At 48.6% G+C, this 26,882-nt stretch overlaps 1 protein-coding gene across 1 annotated transcript in view; it reads left to right on the top strand.

Annotated features, from left to right (window-relative positions):
- MAP3K9 (mitogen-activated protein kinase kinase kinase 9) overlaps positions 1–26,638 on the top strand; it is an 80,078-nt gene extending 53,440 nt beyond the window's left edge. Inside the window, exons 4-11 of the mRNA XM_069595161.1 lie at positions 5,489–5,637; positions 6,574–6,749; positions 11,832–12,072; positions 14,490–14,612; positions 16,312–16,465; positions 20,214–20,326; positions 21,595–22,401; positions 23,953–26,638. Of these exons, the coding sequence (XP_069451262.1) occupies positions 5,489–5,637; positions 6,574–6,749; positions 11,832–12,072; positions 14,490–14,612; positions 16,312–16,465; positions 20,214–20,326; positions 21,595–22,401; positions 23,953–24,437 (2,248 nt within the window). The 3' untranslated portion in view covers positions 24,438–26,638. The remainder of the gene's footprint in view (positions 1–5,488; positions 5,638–6,573; positions 6,750–11,831; positions 12,073–14,489; positions 14,613–16,311; positions 16,466–20,213; positions 20,327–21,594; positions 22,402–23,952) is intronic.
- Positions 26,639–26,882: the final 244 nt, after the last annotated feature.

Raw genomic sequence — 26,882 nt, 5'->3', positions numbered from 1 at the left:
TGGTTATGTGTATTTTTTATGATTTTTGCTCTTTGGTTTTTTTCCAGTATTTATTTTTAATTAACTTATTTATTTGGCTGTGCCAGGGCTTAGTTGTCATACACGGGATCTTTGGTTTGGGGCATGTGGGATCTATGTGGAATCTTTAGTTGCAGCATGCAGGATCTAGTTCCCCAGCCAGGGACTGAACCTGGGTCGCCTACATTGGGAGCACAGAGTCTTAGCCACTGGACCACCAGGGAGGTCCCCACATTGCCATGTTAATTTATTATGTCAATAAATATATTAACATGTATATTTGTAAATAAATTAGTAAATATGTTGTCATTTTGAATGAGGGTCTGGTTAACAATAAGAAGAGCAATTGTATGCTACCTCACAGTTTGCAAAGTGCATTCACGTATAGTAGTTCAGTTGTCTTTGCCAAAATTATTAAATGGTCAGTGTGGTTCCTGCAACCTGGGGTCCCAGCTGATGACCAAGTGCAGGAGCCCATTCAAAGGACACCATCTCATTTTAGAGAGTGGACCTCTGAGCTGACAGTCTTAAAGTCCATGCAGGTTAATAAGAAAAACAGCTCTGGCCCAGGACAGGTGCAGAATTGCTGTACCTTTGGTTTGGAAGGTGTTCACTCTCAGCCTTTCCTTCACCCCTCCCCCACATCCAGCATTACCGGTGGAAAGGATTACTGCACCTCTGAAGGTGGTTAATGATTGACACAGGGTACATTCCCGAGGGTTTGAGGTTGGGCTCTGAGGACTCTTGGGAAATTACTGGCAGCCCTGTGAGAGCTGGCAGTTCTCTCAGTGGAAGGGATGCTGAAGCAGAGTTCTAGCTGAGCTGGTTCCAGGAGGCCACTTGTAAATGGTCTTGAACAGACTTCTTGACCTTCTCTTAACCCTGGGAGGGCAAGAAAATAGGCTAAACCCAAGGTAAATCATGTCTACCTTTCCCCAGCGGCTCAGATCCACTTACTGGGTGTTTCTCCAGTCCCCCTTTTGGACTCTATTCCTGCCAAAGGAACACCAGACCTTCATTTATATCACCCACCTTCTGTTATAAAAATAGAGGAACATTGGCAGAGGAACACTTTGACTGGTTAATTCATCCCCAGAAGGGCTCCTTCCCTGAATGCTAGTGCCCCTCCAGACGCTTTCTCATCTCAGGCCCTTGCCGTGAGGAGCATGCAGCATTTTCCAGCAATAGGTGGCAGTTTCAGGATGCTGGGTAGTTATTATTATTTGTTCTTTGCAACTCTTCTGTGAGGTGTTGGGATTGCTGGCTCTGTTACACGGTTGAGGAAATAGGTTTGGAGGGGTGAACTTGCTTTCTCAAGGTCACACGGCTCTAAGTGTTAAAGCAGGCATTTGGCTTAAGTCTAAGTCTTTCTTGAGCAGCACTTCTCCCACTTCTCCTTGTTGTGGAGCCCTTCAGATGGAGTGGAATGCCCATGAACAAAGGACCAAGACAGGTGAGAGCAGAGCTGCCCTTGTGGAAGCTGGAGGGTGGGCCCCTGGCTCCTCCCCCTTCCTGGTGGCCTGAAACATCACCCTGGAGTAGAACACAGTGTAAAAACCATAGCAGGCAGGACTCGAGGACACAGACAGGATATGTTTGGATCTTTGGATACGTTTGGATCTTTGAAAACACCCTGTTGTTCCAGGTCATTAGGGTTGGGATATCGATTGTCTTTACCTATATGGAAGAAAGGGGTTTGGGGAACATTGAGTTTTTATTCCTCAGACTAGAAGTAGGCAGTAGTGCCAGGAACACACAGCCGTACACGGGAATGACTCTAGCATAGAATCTAGGTAGCAGTGCCTAGAACTCGTAGAGGTCCCTTGACGGTACTGCCCAGCATGGCTGCTGTCTGGATAAGTCACCTGAGAGGTTTGGCCAGAAGTGCCCTGGTGCAGTTCCTGATGGTATTTGGGGCTTACTCTGCGGCATCTGGTGCAGCCTGTGGGACAGTCTGGCTGTGCCCTCGCTCCTACATCCACGCATCAGCTCATTCACTATGTGAGGGTGTAGGCGTACCGGAGCCTGGGCAAGGTCCTGAGAATGCAAAGGTTATGAACCGGTTGTCCCTGCCCTTTAGGAGGCCACAGGCTGGTAAACAAACAACTGAAGGGCTGAGTAACACGTCGGGGTGTCAGGGAAGGCTTCCTGAAGCGTCCAATTGTTCCCATCAGTGTCAGACTAAAATCCAACTTCCTGTCAGGACAAGACAAGACCTGTAACTACCAGTCTACTAGGCTATTCCCCCTACTCTGTCAAAATACATGAAAAAAAGTATAGTATCTGGAGGGCTCACTGGGAGAAAGACATTGCCCAAAGAGACTGGCCAGTCCACTCTGAGGGTCCCTCTGTAGAGACCCCTGGGATGCCCTGGCACAGAGGTGGGCACGTTGCTTTCCTTTGGAGCCAAGCCAGGCCACTTGGAGCCCTTTGAGGGCAAGTCCACACCCTTTTTTATGCTGATCCTTGGTCTCTGTCCCTCCCTTAGCCAAGTTTTGCTCAGGGCTTAGCTGCCTCCTTCCTCTGTCCTGGTCTGATGTAGGTGACCTTCCTTTGCGCCCTCATAGTATTTCTGTTGTGATTTCTCTCTTTGTATTCTAAGTAGTGTTTTTTCTGTTCCTCTCTCTGATTTCTTTGTGGATAAGATCTGTGTATTTTAATCCTATATTCTAGTGCTTGGCATTGAGTTTGATGCATATTAGATGTTTAAAATGAATGAATAAATGGTGGTGCATTTGAATCAGATCTTGAAAGATAATTAGCAGAGTTTACCAAGCAGAGAGAAATGGTAGAAGGGCATGCTAGGGAGAAAGAATTGAGAATTGGCCCAGGTCCACTATGACTTACTCTATATACACCCTTAATGCTGTTGCTGCTGCTGCTAAGTCGCTTCAGTCGTGTCTGACTCTGTACGATCCCATAGACGGAAGCCCACCAGGCTCCCCCATCCCTGGGATTCTCCAGGCAAGAACACTGGAGTGGGTTGCCATTTCCTTCTCCAATACGCCCTTAATAGATGTGGGTAAAACTTAACTTTCCTCATCTGAAAAATGATAATATTTATCTTGCAGGTTTGTTGTAGGGATTCAGGAGGACACTGGTAAATGTCTTAGCGTGCGGTATGTGCAAGATACCGTGGTCAAATAGTTACTGGGTTTATTATTCTTTTTAACATTAATATGTCTTCTTGTTGATTGTAAACTACTGATGAGTATTACCAAAAAATTGAGGTTCGTGTTGCAAATAAAAGGAAAGCCCCTCTTCCGACTGCCCATGGCCTCAAGGTTTCTGTTCCTGAGTTATTCCTGGAAGGAATAATTACATGAGTGGTTAATAACACTACATGAGTTTGCCTGGTTGTGATTGTGAATTCATAGGATAACTATTCCACTCAACTCTGTATTCCCAGTTCTCTAACTCCAAGGACAAATGAAAAGAAATTCTTCATGTGCATTTAAAAGGTAGGGAGGGAACTTGAAGCTTGTCCCGCTCCGCCATTGCAGTCCACCCTTGTGAAACTCACCCCTTTGAATTAGACAGAGTTCATTGTTATGGATTTACTCATGCTGGTCATGGGCAAGAATCTACTCAGCCTAATGGGCACTGAAAGAAATCTTTCACAGGAACAAAATCTGTTTATTTCTGGTGGTCATCTCTCTGCTTTTCTAAAGCTAAACAAACAATGTATCTGTTGCCATATAATCCAGCAGTCCCACTTCTGGGCATATACCCAGACAAAACTGTAATTTGAAAAGATACATGCACCCCTATGTTCAAAGCAGCACTGTTTATAATAGCCATGGAAACAACCCACATGCCCATCAAGAGAGGACTGGTTTAAGAAGATGTGGGTGGTATATATATTCAATGGACTATTACCTGGCCATTAAAAAGAATGAAGTAGTGCCATTTGCAGCAACATGGATGGACCTAGAGATGATCACACTAAGTGAAGTGAGTCAGAAAGAGAAAGACAAACACTATATATGTCACTTATACATAGAATCTAAAATATGACACAGATGAACATATCTACGAAATAAAAACAGACTCACAGGTATAGAAAACGGATTTGTGGTTGCCAAAGGGGAGGGGAGTTTTGGATTAGCATTGCAAGCCATTATATATAGGATGGATAAACAATAAGGTCCTACTGTATGGGCTTTCCAAGTGGCTCAGTATTATAGAATCAGCCTGCCAGTGCAAGAGACATGGGTTCGATCCCTGGGCTGGGAAGATCCCCTGGAGAGAAAATGGCAACCCACTCCAGTATTCTTGCCTGGGAAATCCCATTGACAGAGGAGCCTGGTGGGCTGCAGTCCATGAGGTCAAGTTGGACATGACTGTAACTGAGCACACACGCACACTGTATAGCCCAGGAAACTATACACGATATCCTGTGATAAACCATAATGGAAACGAATATGAAAAAGTATATATGTGGGGGGAGTGTGTGTGTGTGTGTGTGTGTGTATACTATTAAAAAGCAGATACTTTGCCAACAAAGGTCTGTCTAGTCAAAGCTATGGTTTTTCCAGTGGTAATGTATGGATGTGAGAGTTGGACTATAAAGAAAGCTGAGCACTGAAGAACTGATGCTTTTGAACTGTGGTGTTGGAGAAGACTCTTGAGAGTTCCTTGGACAGCAAGGAGATCCAACCAGTCTATTCTGAAGGAGATCAGCCCTGGGATTTCTTTGGAAGGAATGATGCTAAAGCTGAAACTCTAGTACTTTGGCCACCTCATGTGAAGAGTTGACTCATTGGAAAAGACTCTGATGCTGGGAGGGATTGGGGGCAGGAGGAGAAGGGGATGACAGAGGATGAGATGGCTGGCTGGCATCACCGACTCAATGGAGATGAGTTTGGGTAAACTCCGGGAGATGGTGATGGACAGGGAGGCCTGGTGTGCTGCAGTCCCTGGGGTCACAAAGAGTTGGACACGACTGAGTGACTGAGCTGAACTGAATCACTCTGCTATACAGTAGAAATTAAATACAACATTGTAAATCAACTATACTTAAATAAAATTTAAAAGAAAATAATATATCTTGTGACTAAAGCTGAAGTTTTCTTAAAGCAGAAAAAAATATATTCCTGGGAGCCTTCCTCTTCATCCAGTTTATTACATTCACAATAGCAACCACAGAATAGCTGTGGCCCTTGAGCAGTGATTTAAACAATAGAGCATTCATTTCACGATAGCCTTGTCCAACTGCTCATGTTATTCACACTTCACAGATGAAGAATTTGAAGAATAAGACTTTGAAACCTAGTGTGCTTGACTCCAGAGTTTTTGCTCATAGCCAGTAGGGCTTGGCCTCCCTTTTCTATTATGGCAGTGTATCTGTTCTGTAAGTCTCCCTACATGTTAGAGAAGATGTGGGATGCTCGTCAAAGCCTCATGAGCTATTTCAATGAAGTTACAGCTGTGGTTTCTTGTATGACTTCTGTCTTCTTCCTCTCCCTAGCTACGGGGTGCTGCTTTGGGAGCTCCTGACTGGTGAGGTGCCCTTCCGGGGAATCGATGGCTTAGCCGTCGCTTATGGAGTGGCCATGAACAAGCTCGCCCTTCCCATCCCTTCTACATGCCCGGAACCTTTTGCCAAACTAATGGAAGGTGAGTGACCCCTGGCTGGAACAAAACTGGAGACTGTTTGACCTTTCTGTCAGCACTGGATAGAGTGTGGCCAGTTCTGCATAACCAGTAACTGGAAGAGGAGGTGAAGTAGGAGTCACTTGAGGAGGAATCCTAAAGATGGTTACAAGAGTTAGCTCAAGATGATATCAGCACCCTGCTACACTGGTGTCACCCACGTCCCTTCTGTCCATCTAGTGACTATAGAACTTAACTTAGAAACTAAAGGCTGCTATCCAGTGCTGCGGTATATTAGTTAATGCAAAATAAGAAAGGATAGTAGCTTTTATTTCAAGACCTCTGAGTGTCTTATGTGTAGAAATGAAGGCGATCCAAGAAGAGAGAAATTCTAAAAGCCATCTAGTTAGGTCCTATGATTTTTATCAGTGAGAAACCCTAAGCTGAGAGAGGTTAAATGGATAGGAGGCCACTCCATTAGTTAGGGACTGAGCTGCGAGTAGCTAGAATTCGCTTTTTCTGGGCCCCCTGCTCGTGCTTTTCATCTCATCAGCACATCAAGGAGGGGAAGGGTAGCTCATTTATTTGCGGGAAATCGAGGCCCAAGGTGTAACTACCCATTGTCACACCCGGAATCATGTATTATACTAACTTCATAAACTGTGGTGGTTGTACTTGATGCACGAAAACTCTTTGGACTTGCCTTTCTTCTGCCAAATGAGGAGAACGGAGTGGGTGCAGAGTTGCTCTGCTGTGTTTCCAGTTTCCGTCTTGATGACTGTGATGCTGGGCAGCTTGCTTTACCTCCTGAGACCTGTTGGGGCTTCCCTCAATGCCAGTTTCTCTGTTTCTGCAAGAAGAAATGAGAGATGGTGTTCTGTCAGATGAGGTCCCGTGACATCCTAAGTCTTCCGTCTGCCTCTGTCCATTCATGCTTCCTGACTCGTGTGCTCCATGCAGATTGCTGGAATCCTGACCCCCATTCACGCCCATCTTTCACGAGTATCCTGGACCAGCTAACTACCATAGAGGAGTCTGGTTTCTTTGAGATGCCCAAGGACTCCTTCCACTGCCTGCAGGATGACTGGAAGCACGAGATTCAGGAGATGTTTGACCAACTCAGGGCCAAAGAAAAGGTAAGAAAGAGAAGTGGAAGGCGTGTGTTGACTCAGTGGACCTTCTCCCCTGGGGCCTCTGAGCAAGACTGTGATGAGGAAGGTGAGCCACCTTCCTGCTTGGTTTGTGATATCAAAGCAGCTTTTTCCTTCCTGGCTTTATGTGGAGTGTTCTCCAGGCCTCAGGTGTGACCTGAAATGATAAGAGAGTTTTTCTCTCTTTTGGAGATGTGGTAGGAATAAGTGGAGGAGGGCATGGCAACCCACTCCAGTATTCTTGCCTGGAGAATCCCATGGACAGAGGAGCCTGGTGGGCTACAGTCCACAGGGTCACAAAGAGCTGGACACAACTGAAGTAATTGACCGAGCATGCACGCACAGGAATAAGTAAGAGAAGTCATGAGTCCAAAGCTCTCCTTGCAGAGTATCTACTTCAATGTCCAAACTGGAGGAGGAGCACCACTGGGCAAGTACCAACAGGTTGTCTCACTCTGGCGGCTGGACAAATTACAAGAAGGTTCTAGAAAGGTGTCTTGGTTCTGCAATGGACTCATCAAAGGGGGTTAACAGGATATAGGGATACTTGAACACTGAGAACAGTTAGCAGAACATCCTGCCAGTGTCTTTGGGGATCAGGATCAGAAACAGCACATGGGTTAAAAATACCATGAGAAAGGGCTCAAAGGCTGAACCAACTGAGGAGTTCAGAGACTCATAGCCCATTAGAGATCTGCCTTTTTGTTTTGGTGACCGTTCTCTGAATGGCCCTGTTTTATGCCGTAGTATCTAGCTAACAGTCAGGGTCCACATGGAGGAAGCTAATCCAAATCAAAGCAATTATGTTGCTTGTTCCTCGGGACCTGCAGCTCGGGGCATGAGGGATGTCCATGGGTAGACTTGGTTAATTTCTTCTTTCCATTCTCACTCCCCACTGTGGAAATTCGGAAAGCAATATAATAGTAGTGTCTAAAATTGTCTTCATGGCTTCCCAGTTCTTTCACTTGGAAGGTATGAAGAGACCTTTTCATCTGTTTTATCCAGGAGTCTTATGCCCTCTGCTACAGCATGTAGGGCAGGTGTTATTAACTGTTGCATCTCAGAGCAGTATCTTAGCAGATCAGTATCTACCTAAAGTCATACACCTAGTAAGTGAGGAGGCAGAATCTTGAACCAGGGCCTTCTGGTTCCAAAACCATCTCTTCTTTCCAATATCATTGTTGTTCCCTAAACAAATGACTTAAAAATCATTTCCAGAGCTGATCTGAAGATGTAGATCTTTTGCTGCAACCTAGCAATCCTAAGCCTGATTTTGTTGTTTAGTCGTGTCTGACTCTGTGTTTAGTCGTGTCTGACTCTGTGGTCCCATGGACTGTAGCCCACCAGGCTCCTCTAATTCTGTCTATGGAATTTCCTGTCTGTGGAATTTCCCAGTCAAGAATGCTGGAGTGGGTTGCCATTTTCTTCTTCAGGGTGTCTTCACAGATCAGGGATCAAACTCATGTCTCCTGCACTGGCAGGTGGATTCTTTACCAGCGAGCCACCAGGGTACTGTTTGGCAAGTCAAGGAGCATTCTGCAGGGGGATGCAATGAGCTTGTGACAATTCTTTAGCTCGGAGAGGGGGTGGATCCTCACTGACCATTGAGCAGAATGATTAAAAGAGACTGTTCCAATTACTAATTATATTTCAACTAGAAGAACCCCAGAGTTCCTGACCTTTTTTGAATCACTAACTCCTGTTTTCTTTTTTTTAATTTATTTTTTATTGAAGTGTAGTTGAATTATGGGCTATCCTGGTGGCTCAGCAGTAAAGAATCCACCTGCCAATGCAGGAGACTCAGGTTCGATTCCTGGGTTGGGCAGATCCCCTAGAGAAGGGACTGGCAACCCACTCCAGTATTCTTGCCTGTAGAATTTCATGGACAGAGGAGCCTGGCAGGCTAGAGTCCATGGGGTCACAGAAGAATTGGACACAACTTAGTGACTGAACTACAAAAACAAATTGAATTACTGTGTTGCATTTGTTACTGCTGTACAGCAAAGTGATGCAAGTATACGTGTGTGTATATATATATATGTTTATATTCTTTTCATATTTTTCCATTATGGTTTATCACAGGATATTGAATATAGTTCTCTGATTATTTCTTTTGATTGATGACACTATAAGGGTACCAACCAGTAAGAAAAATGAAAGCTGGATTTTGTCAGAAAGTAGTTACTAGGAAAAGTCAAACCAGTTCTCATAAGAGCTAACATGTGTAGAGCATGGGCTATATGCCATGCTCTAAGTAATTTATATGAATTCTTACATAATCTTGCATAAAAAGCTAGTAATTGTTTTAGGTAATACAACCCTGTGAGGTTGGTGCTATTACCTCCATATTAAATGTGATGCCCATTTTAACTTGCCCAAGGCCACAGATTCAACCACTCTGTTTTGGAGTCCTTGCCTTGAGCATGGATGCCTCTCCATTATAAATCTTGGAGTTCAGCAAGTGAGGGTAAGGATAGATGATGAGCTTTCTCTCTGGAGAGATTCCTCTTAAATCATTGTATGTGAAAGGCGTGATTTATATAGTATGGAGTTGATGCCCAAATAGGTGTTCTACAAGAAGGGGATTTACCATGTTGGAGGGGTGCCAGGTATATGGTGCCATAGGCCAGTACTCCATAAATGTCCTGGTTTCCCATATAATTCACTCTTCAGGTTAGCTCAACCTGCTGCTCCCTTGCATGTGAGGATGGATTGGTTTCTGGGCTGGGGTTCGAATTTCCTTAAAGGAAGGAGTTTAGACTCAAGCCATTCCTTAGACAAAAGCATGTAGGAGAGAGGACCTAGGAAGGCTGAGAGTAGCTTGAACTAATTTTAGCTTTCCCATTTAGCAGCAAAATAACCAACCAAGAATAATTTTTCTGAATCTTCTACATGTTTTTGTTCTGATGGTGAAAACAAGAAAGCCAAGGATTTGGAGGGCACACAGCAGTCAATCTGTTCATCAGAGAAGAAGTTCAGAAGTTCAGGCTCATTTCTCAGGCACTTGTGATGAATGCATATTACCATAAAGAAGGGTTGCGTTTATAACACTGTCTTCTCCTCTCCTCATTTCTTTCGTTCATTGATTCAAAGGTTAATCAGCAACTAATGAGCCAACCTTCAAAGTGCTCACCCTCTTCTCATTTCTATTCTATCACTTTGATGGACATTAGCAGGTAGTCTTGCGAACAGAAGGCAAGTTGAATGAAACACTCCTTTCATCAGAATATTTCATTCCCATTTTGCCTCTGTTCTGTCTTCTGTTCTCTGCCTGCTGCTCGGCTTCCCCAGTATGTGTTCACATCCTTTTTTTCTAGCCCTGGGTTCCATTTCTATATTTTTTTCTAGAGCAGAATGACGTCTTAGAGTGGAGCATTTCGTTGAGAATTTTAAGTTCCAATCACAGGAGTGTTGCTCTGGCTGCTTTATTGGGGAGAAAAAATAAGTCCCCCCTTTTTAGACCTGGTTCTCTTAGGTTGTTGACATGAAAGCTTCTGAAATTTTACCCCTCTGCTCCCACCCCATTTCAATCCTTAAAGTAAAAGTCTTAGTTGCTCAGTCATGTCCGACTCTTTGCATCCCCGTGGACTGTAGCCCACCAGACTCCTCTGTCTGTGAAATTCTCCAGGCAAGAATACTGGAGTGAGTTGCCATCCCTTCTCCAAGAGATCTTCCCGACCCACGAATTGAACCCGAATCGCTTGTGTCTCCTGCATTGGCAGGTGGGGTTCCTTACCAGTTGAGCCACAGCCTTTCTTCACTTCATCATGGGCCTACAGTAACCAGTGTTAATAGTTTAGAATCTATAAAGTTGTTTATGGATGCTTTATTCTCTTTCCTGGGTTCTATCCTATTTCCTGATGCTGTAATTTCCTGCCTCTTCCTAGGAACTCCATGCTGAGTTCATTTATAAATTCACGCAGAAGGACAAAGGGAAGGCAAGGAAGAGGTTCTGCCCACCCAGTGTGGTAGTGTTTCTAGAGCAAGTGCCTGGCAAAAACTTCAGGAAGTGTTCTTGCTTCTCTTTGCTGGGCTGTCTCTGTCCCTCTAGAGCACATGGTTGCCCTTTAAGATAAGATGAAAGTTTCAACCACATGCTTCAGTGGATTCACTGAACCAAGGTGAACCAAGATTTAGATGACATGCCTCACGAACCTTTTGAACAGCCACCCTGGGAATGTATTTATTTTTATTTGCACGTTAGATGATGCCTGGAGTATGACTCATTTATAGCAGGCTCATTTTTAAGCTAGATTACCTTAAGTTGGCTCTGGTTTTTAAAAAATTTCCTTTATGTAACAGAAAAACAAATCAAAATAGAACCAAGACTATTATATGGTTATATGATCATCATCATATGGTTATGATTATATTTTCTACCTAACTTTGTTGTTTTTCCTGGTCACAGATAATTTTAATCAATCAGTCAAGGTGTTGTTGTTATTCACTCTCTAAGTTGTGTCCAACTCATTGTGACCCCATGGATGCAACATGCCAGGCTTCCTTCTCCTTCACTATCTCCTGGAGCTTGCTCAAACTCATCTCCATTGAGTCAGTGATGCCATCCAACCATCTCATCCTCTATCGCTCCCTTCTCCTCCTGCCTTCAATCTTTCCCAGCATCAGGGTCTTTTCCAATGAGTCAGCTCTCCGCATCAGGTGGCCAAAGTATTGGAGCTTCAGCTTCAGCATCAGTCCTTCCAATCACTATTCAGGGTTGATTTCCTTTAGGTTTGACTGGTTGGATCTCCTTGCAGCCCAAGGGACACTCAAGAGTCTTCTCCAGCACCAGGAACTCTCAGCCCCCTTCTGTAGGGCTTGGCCTGTGGCTACCCTAGCTGTGTACTCAGGATGTCTCTTCTGAGCCTGTCTTCCCTTACCATTTGGGGTGGTCAGGTGTTCATTGCTGACTAGCTATCCAGCACCTCCATCTCCTCCAGAGAGTGAAGTGTGGGGCATTAGAGGAGAGCTGTCCAGGTTGCTGTGAGCACTGCTCTCCCAGGGGTGAGCCCCCCCACTGCCCCAGGGGGTGCCCCCTTCTCTCTGATGGTTCTACCTGCCCGACAGGAGCTACGCACCTGGGAAGAGGAGCTGACGCGGGCCGCGCTCCAGCAGAAGAACCAGGAGGAGCTGCTGCGGCGCCGGGAGCAGGAGCTGGCTGAGCGGGAGATCGACATTCTGGAACGAGAGCTCAACATCATCATCCACCAGTTATGCCAGGAGAAGCCCCGGGTCAAGAAGCGCAAGGGCAAGTTTAGGAAGAGCCGGCTGAAGCTCAAGGACGGAAATCGCATTAGCCTCCCTTCTGGTTGGTACCCGGGAGACCTGGGGGAGGGCTTCCCAGGTGAGGCTCATGGTAAAGTACCCGCCTGCCAGTGCAAGAGATGTAAGACCAGCGGGTTCGATCCCTGGGTCAGGAAGATCCCTTGGAGGAGGGCATGGCAACCCACTCCAGTATTCTCGCCTGGAGAATCCCCATAGACAGAGGAGCCTGGTGGGCTACAGTCCATGGGGTCACAAAGAGTCAGACACGACTGAAGCAGCTAGCATGCACAACCTAGGGGAAGCATGAGTGGGCCGAGGGGCTCATGCGCCACGGGGTCTGTGGGAACCAGGGACTGGGCTCAGAAATGTGAGATCCCAGGTTCCTTATAGAGCTGGTTGGAAACCCCAGGTTCTATTCCAGGGAAATCCTGGCCTGCTGAGAAGCTTCACCCTTCCAAGTGGGATTTTGGAGTGTGACTGCACACAGAACATGAGGGCAAGGCCATGACCGTGGCGTGGTCAAATCGGCTAGAAAGCATGGCCGTGCATACAGGCAATTCTTACTGTAGGAAAACCTGGAGAATGAAGATGTCACTGGGGTAAAAGAATCCCAGGGTGAGTGTGTGTATGTGCCTATGAGATAAGAAGACTCCTGGCTCTTCAAAATAACTCAGGGTTTCCGTAATAATTAGTTCTCTATGTGCAGTTGAGATTAGGATGAATGTTTAAGAATTTGATTTACACGTAACCTTTCAGAAACACATTAGTTGAGCAAAGGTACATTTGTAGTAGGTACCACCTTGGGAAAATGCAAAGAAGTAAGAAACTGTGAATTAGAGTCTTTGGAGTTTACGTACCCACGGAGGGAGGTGAGTACTCAAGTGTGTGTTTATGTAGATTAAAAAGTTCATTCTATTCTGAGCCTGTCAGTCCCCAGGAAGCAGGCTTATTAGAAGTGTAAGGAATCAAGGGAAAATAGCGTAACGGGAGCAGTAGTAGATGATTTTAAGCACTGGGATGGTGGCTTAGGTACAGACAAGAGAATCCAGTTAGTGAAATTCAGTGAGTGTTGCTGCGCATTTTTTTTTTCAGGCAACACAGAGTCTTTAAGCATCTCTGGAGCAACGTGCCAGCATCTTGATGTGTGCTAAGAAAGCAGATAGAAAAGCCATGGATCCCACCTCCAGGGAGATCACCATCTAGAGGGGAAACCTAGGTGCCCACAGGCAGATCTTTGTGATAAGCCCTTCAATAGTTGGGGAGAATGAAGCCTAGAAACTCAGAGAATGTACATTTTGCATTCCTCATGCTCTGATGTAAACGCTTTTGGAATAAACCGGAACTTGGACCATTAACTGCATCTCCCTCACTTTCTCAGGTTCCATGGGTTAATCCTGTTACCCTGCACTTAATGAGAAGCATCGGTCTCCCTGCTTTGGTCCCTGAGGAAAGGAGATGTGTACTAATAGATTATATGAGACAGAGTAGTTTATGTAGTTTATATTAGATTTCCTAGAATAATCAACTGGGCTTCCCCAGTGACTCAATGGGTAAAGACGCCACGTACCACTCAGGAGACACAGGAGATGTGGGTTCTATCCCTGGGTCAGGAAGATCCCCTGGAAAAGGAAGTGGCAACCCACTCTAGCATTCTTGCCTGAAAAATCCCATGGACAGAGGAACTTGGCTGGCTACAGTCCAAAGGGTCGCAAAGAGTCAGACAAAACCAAGTGACTAAGCACACACACACAGAATAATCGACAAGGTCTCACGATATTTAAAAAATTTATTCCAAGTAGGTACTTGCTACCTCTATGTACATTACATGGACAGCTTTATGAAAACAGTCTAATGAAGTTCACTTGGGTAATGAAGCTTCCGTCTCTACATACATCCAGCTGCCACATCCCTATGGGAAAAAGAAATGATTCTAAAAGAGGACATTTCCCAGTTGTAACGGAGCTTCTCAGGACATAGTGCCCATCCCTCAAGGCTGCCAGCAAGTGTCATTTCCCTCATAGGAATTTTTTTCAATTGAAGTAGAGTTGATGTGAAATATTATACAAGTTTCAGGTGCACACATAATGACTCACCATTTTTAAAGGTTATATTCCATTTATAGTTATTATAAAATATTGGCTATATTTCCTGTTTTGGACCACATATCCCTGTTGTTGTTGTTTAATTGCTAGTGTCCAGCTCCTTTGTGACCCCGTGGACTGTAGCCCACCAGGCTCCTCTGTCCATGGGATTTCCCAGGCAAGAATACTGGAGTGGGTTGCCACTTCCTTCTCCAGGGAATCTTTGCAATCCAGAGATCGAACCTTGAGTCTCCTGCATTGGCAGGCAGATTCTCTACTATTGAGGCACCAGGGGAGCCCATATATCCCTGTAGTTCATAAGAATTTGATGATGGGAAAATTCTAACACACACACTTCTGTTTGTCTTCCCCCAAGCAGACTTCCAGCACAAGTTCACGGTACAGGCCTCACCCACCATGGATAAAAGGAAGAGTCTGATCAACAGCCGGTCCAGTCCTCCTGCGAGCCCCACCATCATCCCTCGCCTTCGCGCCATCCAGTGTACGTCTGTTTCCCAAATTAGCTGGGGCCAGAACACACCAGGCCACCTGTCCCCTGCTCTGTCCAGCCACAGACTGGTCAGGCTGGCTCCATCCTAACTCTGCCACCTCTCTTGGACAATATGTGTACACATCCACACGTGTGAGGGCTTCCTAGGTGACGCTAGTGGTAAAGAACCCGCCTGCCAATGCAGGAGACCTCGGAGACGCAGGTTCAATCCCTGGGTTGGGAAGATCTCCTGGAGAAGGGCATGGCAACCCACTCCAGTATTCTTGCCTGGAAAACCCCATGGACAGAGGAGCCTGGTGGGCTACAGTCCATAGTGTTGCAAAGAGTCAGACGTGACTGAAGTGACTTAGCATGCTTGCACTCACATATGTATGCAGGCCCTTACCCCCATTACCTCATCTCTCCGTGAACTTGACCCTGCCTCCTCTACCTTTCACTATTAGCCAGATACCTGCAGAGGGGTTTGTGGGTGTTGGCGGGATCTTTAGTGAATTACAGAGTAATTTGGGATGTGATGAAGGTACCCTGGACTTGGGATCTGGTATATTTAGGACTTGGGACCTCTGCTATATTTGGGGCATCGTGGTGTTTCTTTGGTCCATGCTTCCTAGGAAGGGGCTTTGTCAAAGTGCAGGTTCCAAGGTAAACTTGCCAAATACTTTACAATAGTCCAAATCTGAGCCAATTTTATTTTATGATGGTGTTTAGTAAGAACTTAGGTATACACACACATAAATACATATATTCCTAGTGTGTGGGAGGGAGAGGTTGGAGGGGCATATGCCCTAATTTAAAGATAGAGAGATTTCATCCCAGAGAAAACCCCCCAAGACCTGAATTTTTGGCTTTCCTTGAAAAATCAAGTCAAATCAGTGGATTCTTTTTTTCGTGTGCTCTGTATTTTGCCTCAGTCCCATTAACTCTTTGTGTTTTGATAACTGGCTCCTTCCATTCTCCCCTGGGGAAGGGAATGGCTAGCTACTCCGGTATTTTTGCCTGGAGAATTCTATGGACGGGGGATCCTGGAGGGCTATAGTCCATGGGATTGTGGAGTCGAAGATGGCTGAGCAACTAACACGCTCCTTCTACTCACTGATGATAAAAGGCCAGTCTCTGAAGAATTTGGGTTTTAGCCCTTGCTCTAAGGTGTCAGGGTCAGGAGAAGGTTCCTCCTCCCCTCTCTGTTATATTTCTCCAGGCCTGTCGCTCCCAGTCCCTAACTTCCCTCTCCATAGTGTTGAACTTCTCACTTCCTTGCTTTCCAGCACTTTCTTACCAAAATTTCTTCACTTTTACATCATCTTTACTCCTAATCTCTCCCACCTACTTTCTCCCCCCCCCCCCAACATCATCCCCCAGGCCAATTCCCACCCACCTACCCCCAATAAAACACGTTCCCGAAGTCAGGTCTGTTTGGAGCTCTGGTGACTGGCTGGCCAGGGTATCCACCTTCCACTGGACTCGGAAGAATCTGGGTGGTTTTCCCACATTTGGCACTTTGAGGGCGCAGAGTGAATGGTGGCTGGGAACTCCCTTACATGCCCGGCGGGGCACAGAGTTGGGCACCAAGTCTGACTCCCCCACACCTGCAGCTCCAGTTATGTGAGTGTGTGTGTCTGGTCGGGGAGAAGCTAGTTTAGGGGGACACCGCTCTGTTTTCCTAATCCCATGTGACCTTTATTATTCACAGTGACACCAGGCGAAAGCAGCAAAACCTGGGGCCGGAGCTCTGTGATCCCCAAGGAGGAGGGGGAGGAGGAGGAGAAGAGGGCCCCCAAGAAGAAGGGGCGGACGTGGGGGCCAAGTACACTTGGTCAGAAGGAATTTGCCTCAGGAGACGAAGGGTAAGAGCCAGATGATGGGAAATCCTTTAAAAATGTGGCGTGAAATACCTTTTTCTCTGTTGTGTGTTTCACCTTGTTCAAAGAAATTACATGCCTCTTGATCTTTACAAGAAGGTTTTCCAATTGCCTTGTTCAGGAGTTGGCACAGTTTTTTCATAAAGGGCCCAGTAGGAAGTATTTTAGGCTTTGTGGGCCATGTGGTCTCCGTAGTAACTACTCAGCCCCACATGGTGGTAATGCAGAAGCAGCCACAGACCATGGAAAATATGTGAATGAATGAACATGGTTGTGTTCCAGTAAAACGGGACAAAAACAAGTGATGGGCAGGATGTAGCTCATGAGTTAGTTTGCCAGCCCCTGGAGCATCCTGTTCAGAGGAGCAAGTAGCCCAAGCATTTGGCACTTGCGAGGAGTTCCGCCTGTGTTTTACTTACACCTGGCTCTTGTCCTTAAAGCATCTGCCCAGAGGAGAGAGAAGGAAAGGCGAGACGACAGGGCTCTTGAGCAGAGGCTTGTCCTGAACCAGAGGCAGGCGGAGCTACCCGGCCCTGGAGGTGCAGGCGGAGGTCACTCCAGGGCCACTAGCCCTTCTCTATGAGCCCACCCCATAACCACGCTGATGTGTGAGAGACCCCTCTGGACAAAGCACACAGCAGGCCCTGTTGCCTTGGATGTGCTCGTGTTCTCACTGAGGGTTTGTGGCCCACGGGCCCTGGTCTTTCATAGACCAGCTGATTGCAGTGTGGTAGTGAAGTGCATGAACACTGACTCCAGGCTGCCTGGGTGTGAATCCCGACTCCTCCACACCCAGCAGTGGGGCCTTAGGTATCCTCATCTGTTAAATGGGGATTCTCTCCATACCCGTCTCATGGAGTTGACCCTGAGTAAGCTTATCTTTGGGAAGTCCCTTAAAAGGTAGGCTAGCTCATAGTAAACTTGCATAAATAAACTTATGTAAAGACTTACTCTGATGATTCTTCCACGCCGCTTCTCATGCAATTCTGCTTCATACCTGAAGAATGCACGTGATGGGGTATACTTCTTATTCTTGTGTTGGAATCTAGAACCATATTTCTTGACTTTGCTGAGTGTGAGGCTAAGCAGCAGCCCTCTTCCTCCTTTTTAGTGGCTTTCCAAAGAGCTTCTAAGGTTGACTATTAGACTTAAAGTTGCCCTCAACCTGTAACTGGCCTTGGCCTTGCTATTTCTCTGAATACTAAGATTTCATGTCCAAAATCTATTTTGCTATGCTAGAAGGTGAAAATAAGTTTTGGTTCATGAAGAATGGACTCTTTGAAGCCAGTCTTTGGAATTCACTAGTTACCTTGGAACAGAAAACTTAGATATTTAGGGCAGGCCTCCCTAAGCTATGTAAGAATTCAGTGACCGAGTCCCCTGGTTGCTCTGCTGTACTAAGTTCTGAAGTGCAAGCACTCCCCAGTCTGTCCCTTGAGCCTTGGCTAGAGTGGGGTTGAGCTCGGGCTGAGGAACCTAGTTACCCTGAATCCCTTGGTATTTCTGACATTAGTGTGATTCCAGGTAGGCTTTGCCAGGTTGGCTTATGGATCCCAACAGTCTCAATGGTTCTGTTTCATTTCAGTGTATGTTTTGTCTTGCCAGTAAACTCACTGCATTTCAACATTACACGAAACATTAACTTTAGAATTTTCTTCCTTCTTACATAGATTTGCCCTCAACACTTTTGAAGCAGTTCAAAATATGTGACTTAATTTTTCATGATTATCAATTCCTCTGAAGAAATAAACTCTCAGGAAAAGACTTAATGTTGGGAATTTTTGAGAGCTTCCGTATGGTACTATTTCTAATGTTAGTTCCTGTTGACTGAAGAAAATATATAATGACAAAAAGCTGTACTGAATTCAACAACGTTAGGTGGATTTGCATCCCCATCCTTTAAAACAACGGTATGTTTCTATAGGAAACATATGCACCTGTCTGTAATCAGCAGCTATCTATGGATTCACAGCCCCCACCACCACCACCACCCCCCCCCCCCCCGCTAATTAAGCTGTGGCTGCCCCTGGGATGTTTATCCCACAGATAGGGAGGTCATGGACCTGTGACCATTCCAGCAGGGCCATCTTATTGTGATCCCTTCATGGTGTGGGCTTTGCAAGGGGAGGGCAGCTGGTGACGTAACAGGAGCCCAGCCTTGAGGGTTCTCAGGTGGGAGAGGCTGAGCGGCATGTATCCACGGTTGCCTGCTACTGATTCTCTTTATTCATTGAAGATCCCCTCAGAGACGGGAGAAAGCTAATGGTTTAAGTACCCCATCAGAGTCTCCACATTTCCACTTGGGGTGAGTCTGATCTTCACCACCTCATCACATGTACTATAGTAATTCTCCTCCCTGCCCCTGTTTCCTTGTCCTCACAGCACACCCTGCAGAATCAAGCCTCATTATTGCCAGCGCCATGCTGACTTTTTTTTTGGGAAGCAGTACCATCGTGCACCTTGGGAAAACTCCTGTGTTGGTCCGACTTAACGTTTCCTCATTGCCCTGACCACTCCTGTTGTTAAGATTCTCCCAGCATCCTTCGTTTTAGGGAGTCAGTATATGGCTGTTTATCCTTTGGTCTTCAGCACAGGCTTTGATGCTGCTGATCTGAATTCCCTGGATCCAGAGCTGGAAGGGATTTATAAGATTTTCAGTCAGAAGTCTCAGGCTGTGGGTTTGGCAGCATGTTTCTCTCTGGCTGTGTATTTTGGTTGAAATCACTGATGTCTGGAATGTACTTTAATCACTGGTATTTCTGATAGCACTGGAAACAGAGATCTGCAGGCAGGGGAAAAAGCTGGTCCTTCTCCCTCCCTGGAGATAGGCTGGGAAGAGTGGGCTTTAGTTGAATGGCTCTCTCTAGTGCTAAAATGAGAGCTGCCCCTGATTATAATCCCAGTATCTCCTTGGCAATCATAGCCCACAGATTCCTCAGGCCTCCTTCACTGTTCTTTAGGAAAAAGACCAGTGCTTGTGGGCCTCTGATGCCCTGTCCTGTAAGAGGGTTGGCGGGGTACCCAGTCTGTGTCCTTGGAATTACTGACTTGCCACTGGGAGCTGATCACGGGGATTTGAAAGCCAGCTCCTGTCCTCTTCCTCTCCATTCCCAGACAGGCCGAGGGTTCGAGTCCAGCCTTATGTGCTACCCACATAGGTCTGTCCCAAAGTGCACTGGGTTGACGCAGCTTTTGTCGGTCGATTTTTGTATTTGAAACATGGATGGCTTTGGAAGTTGCCTAAGCATGTTGGAGGCTTGGAAGAAGAAATTGAGAAGTGGTGTGAGTGGAGTGGCCTGGCCCATCTCTGTGAGCTCATCGCCCAGTGCTTGCCTTGCCCTGCACATCTCAGCATTGCAGTTTTTCTAATGTCACCTGTGTGTTATATTATGGTCAGTGTCTGTGGAGTCTTGGCTTTTCCCTTAAGTTGGGCTTAGGCAAGACCCTGGCCAGGACCGGGCAGTCCTCATTCCTTCTGTTCTCTTGCCAGCCTGCCCAGGAGGTCCTCCCACAGCTCCATGGCAGCATGTGTAGGGGTGTGTCATGCCCCTGCTTTTCTGTCCCTAGAGCATGTGCACTTCTGTTAAAGAAGCAAGTGGGCTCAGCAAGCTTTGTTGCCTGTACCCTGAGGCTCTTGGGCTTTGCTGTAATGAAGCAGATGGGGAGAGGCCCACGGAGCTGAGGGTAAAAGGAGTAACCAGTTCTGACAGTTTCATCATTTCCTCTCGTTCAGCCTCAAGTCCCTGGTAGATGGATACAAACAGTGGTCGTCCAGTGCCCCAAACCTGGGGAAGGGCCCGAGGAGTAGTCCAGCCCTGCCGGCGTTCACCAGCCTTATGGAGATGGGTAAGCATTGCCTTTGTCTTAACTCTCCCCTGATCCCTCAGGGAACTCGTGGCCAAGCTTCTTGGACTCTTTCAAGACCTCTAGCACTGCTTCATGGGGCTGTTTCCTCCTTTCCTCAACTCTTGGCCCTGCACCCTATTCTCTCTGTTTGCCCTACTCCCATTACAGGGATATTTCCACATCACCACCGCTGCCATGGACTCTGCCCTTGACCTCCTGTCCCAAGGGGCTGGTTATAGTCTCCTTAGGGCAGTGAGGCACGGGGAGGCATGGAATCAGGCACTTGCCTTTCCTGGGTCTGCTTCCTTGTATTTTAACTTGGGGAGTCCATAGAATGGGAGATGGCAGTAGAACCCCAGTGTTCCTCCAAGGAAGCTCTTCCAGTATGGCCCTGTGATTACTAAATGTGGAAGGCCTTCTCCAGGCTGTCTCTCAGAAAGTATTCCTCTCTCTAGAATTCCAAGGTCATAATCAGTCAGTCCATAGGGTAGATTGGCCTTCATCCATGCCGAGTATTCTAATCCTTTGCAGGAAATGGGTCTTAAGACAAGTCTGTAGGTTGTCAATTCTAGAAATTCAAGGTCCCTTCCCATTTTTTTAAAATTAATTTTTATTGAAGTATAGTTGCTTTACAATATTGTGTTAGTTCCTGTGTGTGCATTAGTCGCTCAGTGGTGTCCAACTCTTTATGACCCCATGGAGCCTGCCAGGCTCCTCTGTCCGTGGGATTCTCCAGGCAAGAATACTGGAGTGGATTGCCATTTCCTCCTCCAGAGGGCCTTCCCGACCCAGAGATCGAACCCGGGTCTCCCGCATTTCAGGCAGATGCTTTACCATCTGAGCTACTAAGGAATCCCAGTGTTAGTTCCTACTGTACTGCAAAATGAATCAGCTATGCATATACATATATTCCCTCCCTTTTGAACTGCCTTCCCATTCCCTTCCAGTTTCAAGTCGTAAAATAATTAAGGATGTACCTGTTCTGGGAAACTGACACGGCACTTCTATGACAGAAGGAGCAAATTGGTTGACCCCCCTTTTCTGCAAATGGGAAAACAGGCTCTGAGATGGAGAGCGACTTCCCCGTGTTGGTCGCTGTTGAGTGTGAAGTCCTATTGGCTCCTGGTCCTGCACCCCTGACTATTCAACCTTAGTGCTCTTCCCTAGCACTAAGCCAGGGACCTGGGGTAGGGGAGAAGGACCAGATTTTCATTCCTGCAGCCTCGCTCCCATCTTTTGTTCTCCCTCCACTTCTCTCGTCTCCGCAGAGGACGAAGACAGCGAAGGCCCACGGAGTGGGGAGAGTCGTCTCCCGCCGTCACCCAGCCAGTCCTACCTCTGTATCCCATTCCCTCGCGGGGAAGATGGGGATGGCCCCCTCAGCGACTGCGGTCACGAGGAGCCCACCCCTGTCAACTCGGCCACCAGTACCCCTCAGCTGACGCCAACCAACAGCCTCAAGCGGGGCGGCCCCCACCACCGCCGCTGCGAGGTGGCTCTGCTCGGCTGCGGGGCCGTCCTCGCCGCCACGGGCCTCGGGTTTGACCTGCTGGAAGCTGGCAAGTGCCAGCTGCCGCCCCCGGAGGAGCCCGAGCCACCAGCCCGGGAGGAGAAGAAGAGGCGCGAGGGGCTCTTCCTGAGAGCTAGCCGGCCCCGCCGGAGCACCAGCCCCCCATCCCGGAAGCTCTTCAAGAAGGAGGAGCCCGTGCTGTTGCTAGGAGACCCCTCCGCCTCGCTGACGCTGCTGTCTCTCTCCTCCATCTCCGAGTGCAACTCCACCCGCTCCCTGCTGAGATCCGACAGCGATGAGATCGTGGTGTACGAGATGCCCGTCAGCCCCGTGGAGGCCCCGGCCCTGAGCCCCTGCACCCGCAACCCACTGGTCAACGTCCGAGTGGAGCGCTTCAAACGAGACCCGAAGCAGTCCCTGACCCCCACCCACGTCACCCTCACGGCCCCAGCGCAGCCCAGCGCTCACCGGCGGACTCCTTCCGACGGGGCCCTCAAGCCGGCTGCCCCTCCAGCCAGCAGGAGCCCCTCCTCCAGCAATGGGCTGAGTCCCAGCCCTGGAGCAGGTGAGACCTGCCCTCCTCCTCCTCCTCCTTACTCCTTCCTCTTGGGGCCTCCTTCGCCTTGGGGCCTCTCTCCCAGGAGTGGAGATATCAGGCCAACCTCAAGTTCCTCCTCTACCTCAGCCAGTTGAGACAGGCTGCTCTGGGCCTTGGGAGGGGACTGACGTCTGTCCATCCTGTGCCTCAGGGGGGCCTTCCCTGAAGAGGGGAAGCAGACAGGCAGGATCTGGGGAGAATCTGACTGGGACTCCTGTGAGATGCTGGGAGCCTTCGGGCCAGTACTTTGAGGGCGCATCAAGGGTAGGAGGCAAGCTCTATTTGTTCCCTGGAAAGAAGACTGCAATTACAGGGAGGAATCTGGCCACACACAGGGCGGTATTTTCTGCACGTAGCCCGGCTCTTGCCTGTCATTACAGAGTGAGTACAGACCATGAGTACAGACACACTCGTAAGGCAGGCTTCCAGCCGGGCATCACACCCTGCATCACTCATCCCTTACTCACACCTGATGCTCAGACGTGGAGATGCGGCCAGGTGAACTGCTGGGCCGCAGCACACCCCAGTCCTTCTCTGGCTGACATCTGAGACACCTGAGCATACACTCTCACTCCTGCCCCATCCCTTGCTCCCTAGAAGACCTCTATCTGACATAAAACCACCTGAAATCCCGTAGGAGAGGAGGGCATGGCAATACCCTTTCAGTGAGACTCGAATATGAGTGACAGCTGTACTTTACTATTCAGCTTGCCCTTCTCCTGCTCAGATTTTTTGTTAAAATCGGGTGGCCTCTTTGGAAAAGGAGACCCCCAGGTTACTAGTCTTTAGGTTTCTGATGCATTGGAGAAGGAAATGGCAACCCACTCCAGTGTTCTTGCCTGGAGAATCCCAGGGACCGGGGAGCCTGGTGGGCTGCCGTCTATGGGGTCGCACAGAGTCAGACACGACTGAAGTGACTTGGCAGCGGCAGCAGCAGCAGCTTTCTGATACCTGCTTTGTCCTTGTCGAGCATGCTAAGTCAAGTCAGTCATGCCTGACTCTGTGCAACTGTATGGACCATAGCACACCAGGCTCCTCTGCCCACGGGATTCTCCAGGCAAGAATACTGGAGTGGGTTGCCATGCCCTCCTCCTGGGATTTTTCTGACCCAGAGATTGAACCTGCGTCTCTTACGTCTCCTGCATTGGCAGGCGGGTTCTTTACCATGAGCGCTACCTGGAAAGCCCTTGTTCTTGTCACACGTTTATTAAATGGATGAACTGAGAATGAAAGACATTTCCTTAAGTTGTTTCATTACAGATATGACCTCATGTGTCCCATTATTATAAGATACAGGGACCATGGTCTGTCCCCTGGATATGGTCTGTAGTTCACTGTTACACCCCCAGTGCCTGCCAACACACTGCATGACAGAGTAGGCGCTCATTTTTCAAGTTATCCCAGGTGGTCAGGGCCGTGGTCGGGTGTGGGGGGAGGGTGGGGCAGGGAGTAAGTAGCGCGTGTGGTCCGTGAGTGTGCTCTGTCGTCTGATGCCTGTCTCTTTGTCTTTTGGACCAGGAATGTTGAAAACCCCCAGCCCCAGCCGAGACCCAGGTGAATTCCCCCGTCTCCCTGACCCCAATGTGGTCTTTCCCCCGACCCCAAGGCGCTGGAACACCCAGCAGGACTCTACCTTGGAGAGACCCAAGACCCTGGAGTTTCTGCCTCGGCCACGTCCTTCGGCCAACCGGCAACGGCTGGACCCATGGTGGTTTGTGTCCCCCAGCCACGCCCGTAGCGCCTCCCCAGCCAACAGCTCCAGCACAGAGACGCCCAGCAACCTGGACTCCTGCTTGGCCAGCAGCAGCAGCACCGTGGAGGAGCGGCCGGGCCTGCCAGCCCTGCTCCCCTTCCAGGCGGGGCCGCTGCCGCCCACCGAGCGGACGCTTCTAGACCTGGATGCGGAGGGCCAGAGTCAGGACAGCACTGTGCCGCTGTGCAGAGCTGAACTGAACACACACAGGCCTGCCCCTTATGAGATCCAGCAAGAGTTCTGGTCTTAGCATGCAAAGGGTTGAGGGCGGGCAAGGGGGAACGCAGGAGGAGATGGGGAGGGGAGCTGGCTGGCACAGCCCTTTCTCAGAATTGGACCCCCCCAGAGCCTCCCGCCCTACTTCTTGCACTGATAATGCACTTTGAAGATGGAAGGGATGGAAGCAGGGCCCCTTCAGAAGGCTTCTCACCCTGCAGGGCCCTTCTCCCCAGGTCCGCTGGAGGGGCTGTGGCCATCAGCTCTGGCTGTGTTGGGGAGGGAGGGGTGCGTGCATGTCCCCCACCCTCCACAGTCTTCCTCGCCTTCAGGGTGACTGCAGTCACTCAGCCGAATCTGCCTGCTGCTCCCTCTCTTCAGCCCCCAGGGGGTGCCCTCCTGGGCTCCCTCTGTTAGCCCTGAGTTCAGCCTTCCGCACACACCCAGTATCGGATGTTCTCTGATTGATTTTGCTCCTCTTCCACGTGCTTTCCTGACACCCATGAATGAGAATCTCGTTTGGTGTGAGATGTGAGCTTTTCTGCGTCCTAAGCCCTATGGTGCCGGCTAGAGAATGGAAGACAGAGTGCCCCTGCGTTGGGCACAGGAATTGAGGGAGCTGGGACCACCTGCTGCACTTCCATGCACCCCCACTTCTTTATTTGAGCCTCCCAGTGGTACGGGACCTGCCTCCGTGAGAACTGGAATGAGGAGGGAATTAGGAAATACAGTCGAGTTGCAGTAAAGAGGGTAACAAAGTCTGTCTGTCCTCATTCCTTTCATAAACACTCAAAGAAGGGCAGAAACCAGCACATGTTGACAGCACCCATCTCCTGCTTGGGGGTCCAGATGTGATCAGACCTGCTTCTGAATCAAATATGCACCCATCCCAGGAATTGCCTGGGGAGGCTCAATCTCTGGTGTCAGTTCTAAAACCAGAGACAAAGTTCCTGTGTTTGGCCCTTTTGTCATCTGATCTGTATGTGTCTTCCCTTGCCTTGATCTGCCCTCCAGTCCCTGGAATTAGTGGATTTGAGGTTACATGTTTGGTGGGGAGGTGTCTCTACCCTGCACCAGAATATCATGTAGAATTGGGTCCTAGTCACTGGGAGTTGGAGCCATGGGGCTTCCTGCTCGCCCGTTGTCATTCTGCAAAGCCCTTAAAGTCAAACGAGCCCTTAGTAGTTCCTTGCGTGAATGGATGTGGTGGCTGACGATACCTGTAAGGTGCCCTGTGAGCTCCTCATGTACCCTCATCTTCAAGTGCGAGTGTGGGAGACCAACCAGGGCTTTTTGTCTCCGTGCACAGGTAGCCCCCACTGCGGGACCCCTGACCATGAGTTGGATAGGAAGGAACAAAGGCCAATCCTGGCTTTTCTGGAATTCATTTCTGTGGCTTGAATGTTGATCTTCTGGAGCTTTCTCACACGAGTCTCCTCTCTTCCTCTTACCCTGAGGCTGCCGAGGCAGGTGTGAACAGTTGTCTTTGAGTGGGGATAAGACAGGAGCAGAGTCCATAGTTCGCACTCCTCCCGACCCAAGACTCTCTGTGCCACTCCCTCGTCATTTATCTTGGGCTGTTTCTCTGCAGGCTTTGGGGGCCCACCTGCAGCTTCCTTGCGTTTGCTGCCCGGGTGCAGGACAGGAGAGCAGCGCTGTTGGCACAAGTGATGGATTTGGTCACTGCTCTCTCTGTGACTGCTAGAAGTCCTGCCCTGAGGATGACAAAATGTGCGGCCTTGGTTTTCAAGCTGTTCCTTGTTTTACGAGCCCACTGGCAGGCACTTAGGTTCAAGGGCCCCACCTACTTTTGGGCGGGGAGGCACTGTTGGTTTTGTTGCCCAGGGTTCTATTGTTGCGTCTCATTTCTCTGTTTCTTTGTTCAGTGAAGACAGTCCAAAAGAGATGATTTTTGCTCCCAACCCCACTCCTTGGCTAGAGGGGGTGGGGTGGGGGGGGCGGTGCTTGAATCTCATCAGCTCAGCCAACCAAGTGACTGCTCTTCATCCTCAGATGGCCTGTGCCCTTTCCTAGGGCTCTCCATGGCCCCAGGCCCTAAGCCACTTTCACATCTCTAAACCCTTGGCCCCAGTCTCTGGTCCTCTGGTGGGTGCAGCCTACAGTGTAGTCCAGACCACCCTGGCTCTGGCCAGTGCTCTGGAATGAGGCAAGGAGTCTTAGCTCATTTTCTGCTTTTTGTCATTTTGTCTAGAGTAAACCCTTGCCACTGGCTGACAGCTTGAACCCATTTCTTCCTCATCCGCCTAGGGGATGACAAGGGAAGGGGGGGCTCAACTGTGGGAGGAGCTATACCTACAAGAGGCAGAAGCGGGGTTATTCTGAAGATGCTTCTGTGGGCTTCCATGATGATGGAGGACTTTCCATCTCTCAGCTCCTTCAAACTGGGTCTCTGAGGGGCCCCCATCTGCCACTCTCTCTCTCTCTGGGGCAAGGCTTGGGTGGGATAGGATCCTATAGA

Source organism: Ovis canadensis, chromosome 7 (genome assembly GCF_042477335.2).
Source record: "Ovis canadensis isolate MfBH-ARS-UI-01 breed Bighorn chromosome 7, ARS-UI_OviCan_v2, whole genome shotgun sequence".
NCBI classification, from domain to species: domain Eukaryota; kingdom Metazoa; phylum Chordata; class Mammalia; order Artiodactyla; family Bovidae; genus Ovis; species Ovis canadensis.
The sequence above is the reverse complement of the archived record's forward strand: the minus strand, read 5'-3'. Positions and strand labels throughout refer to the sequence as shown.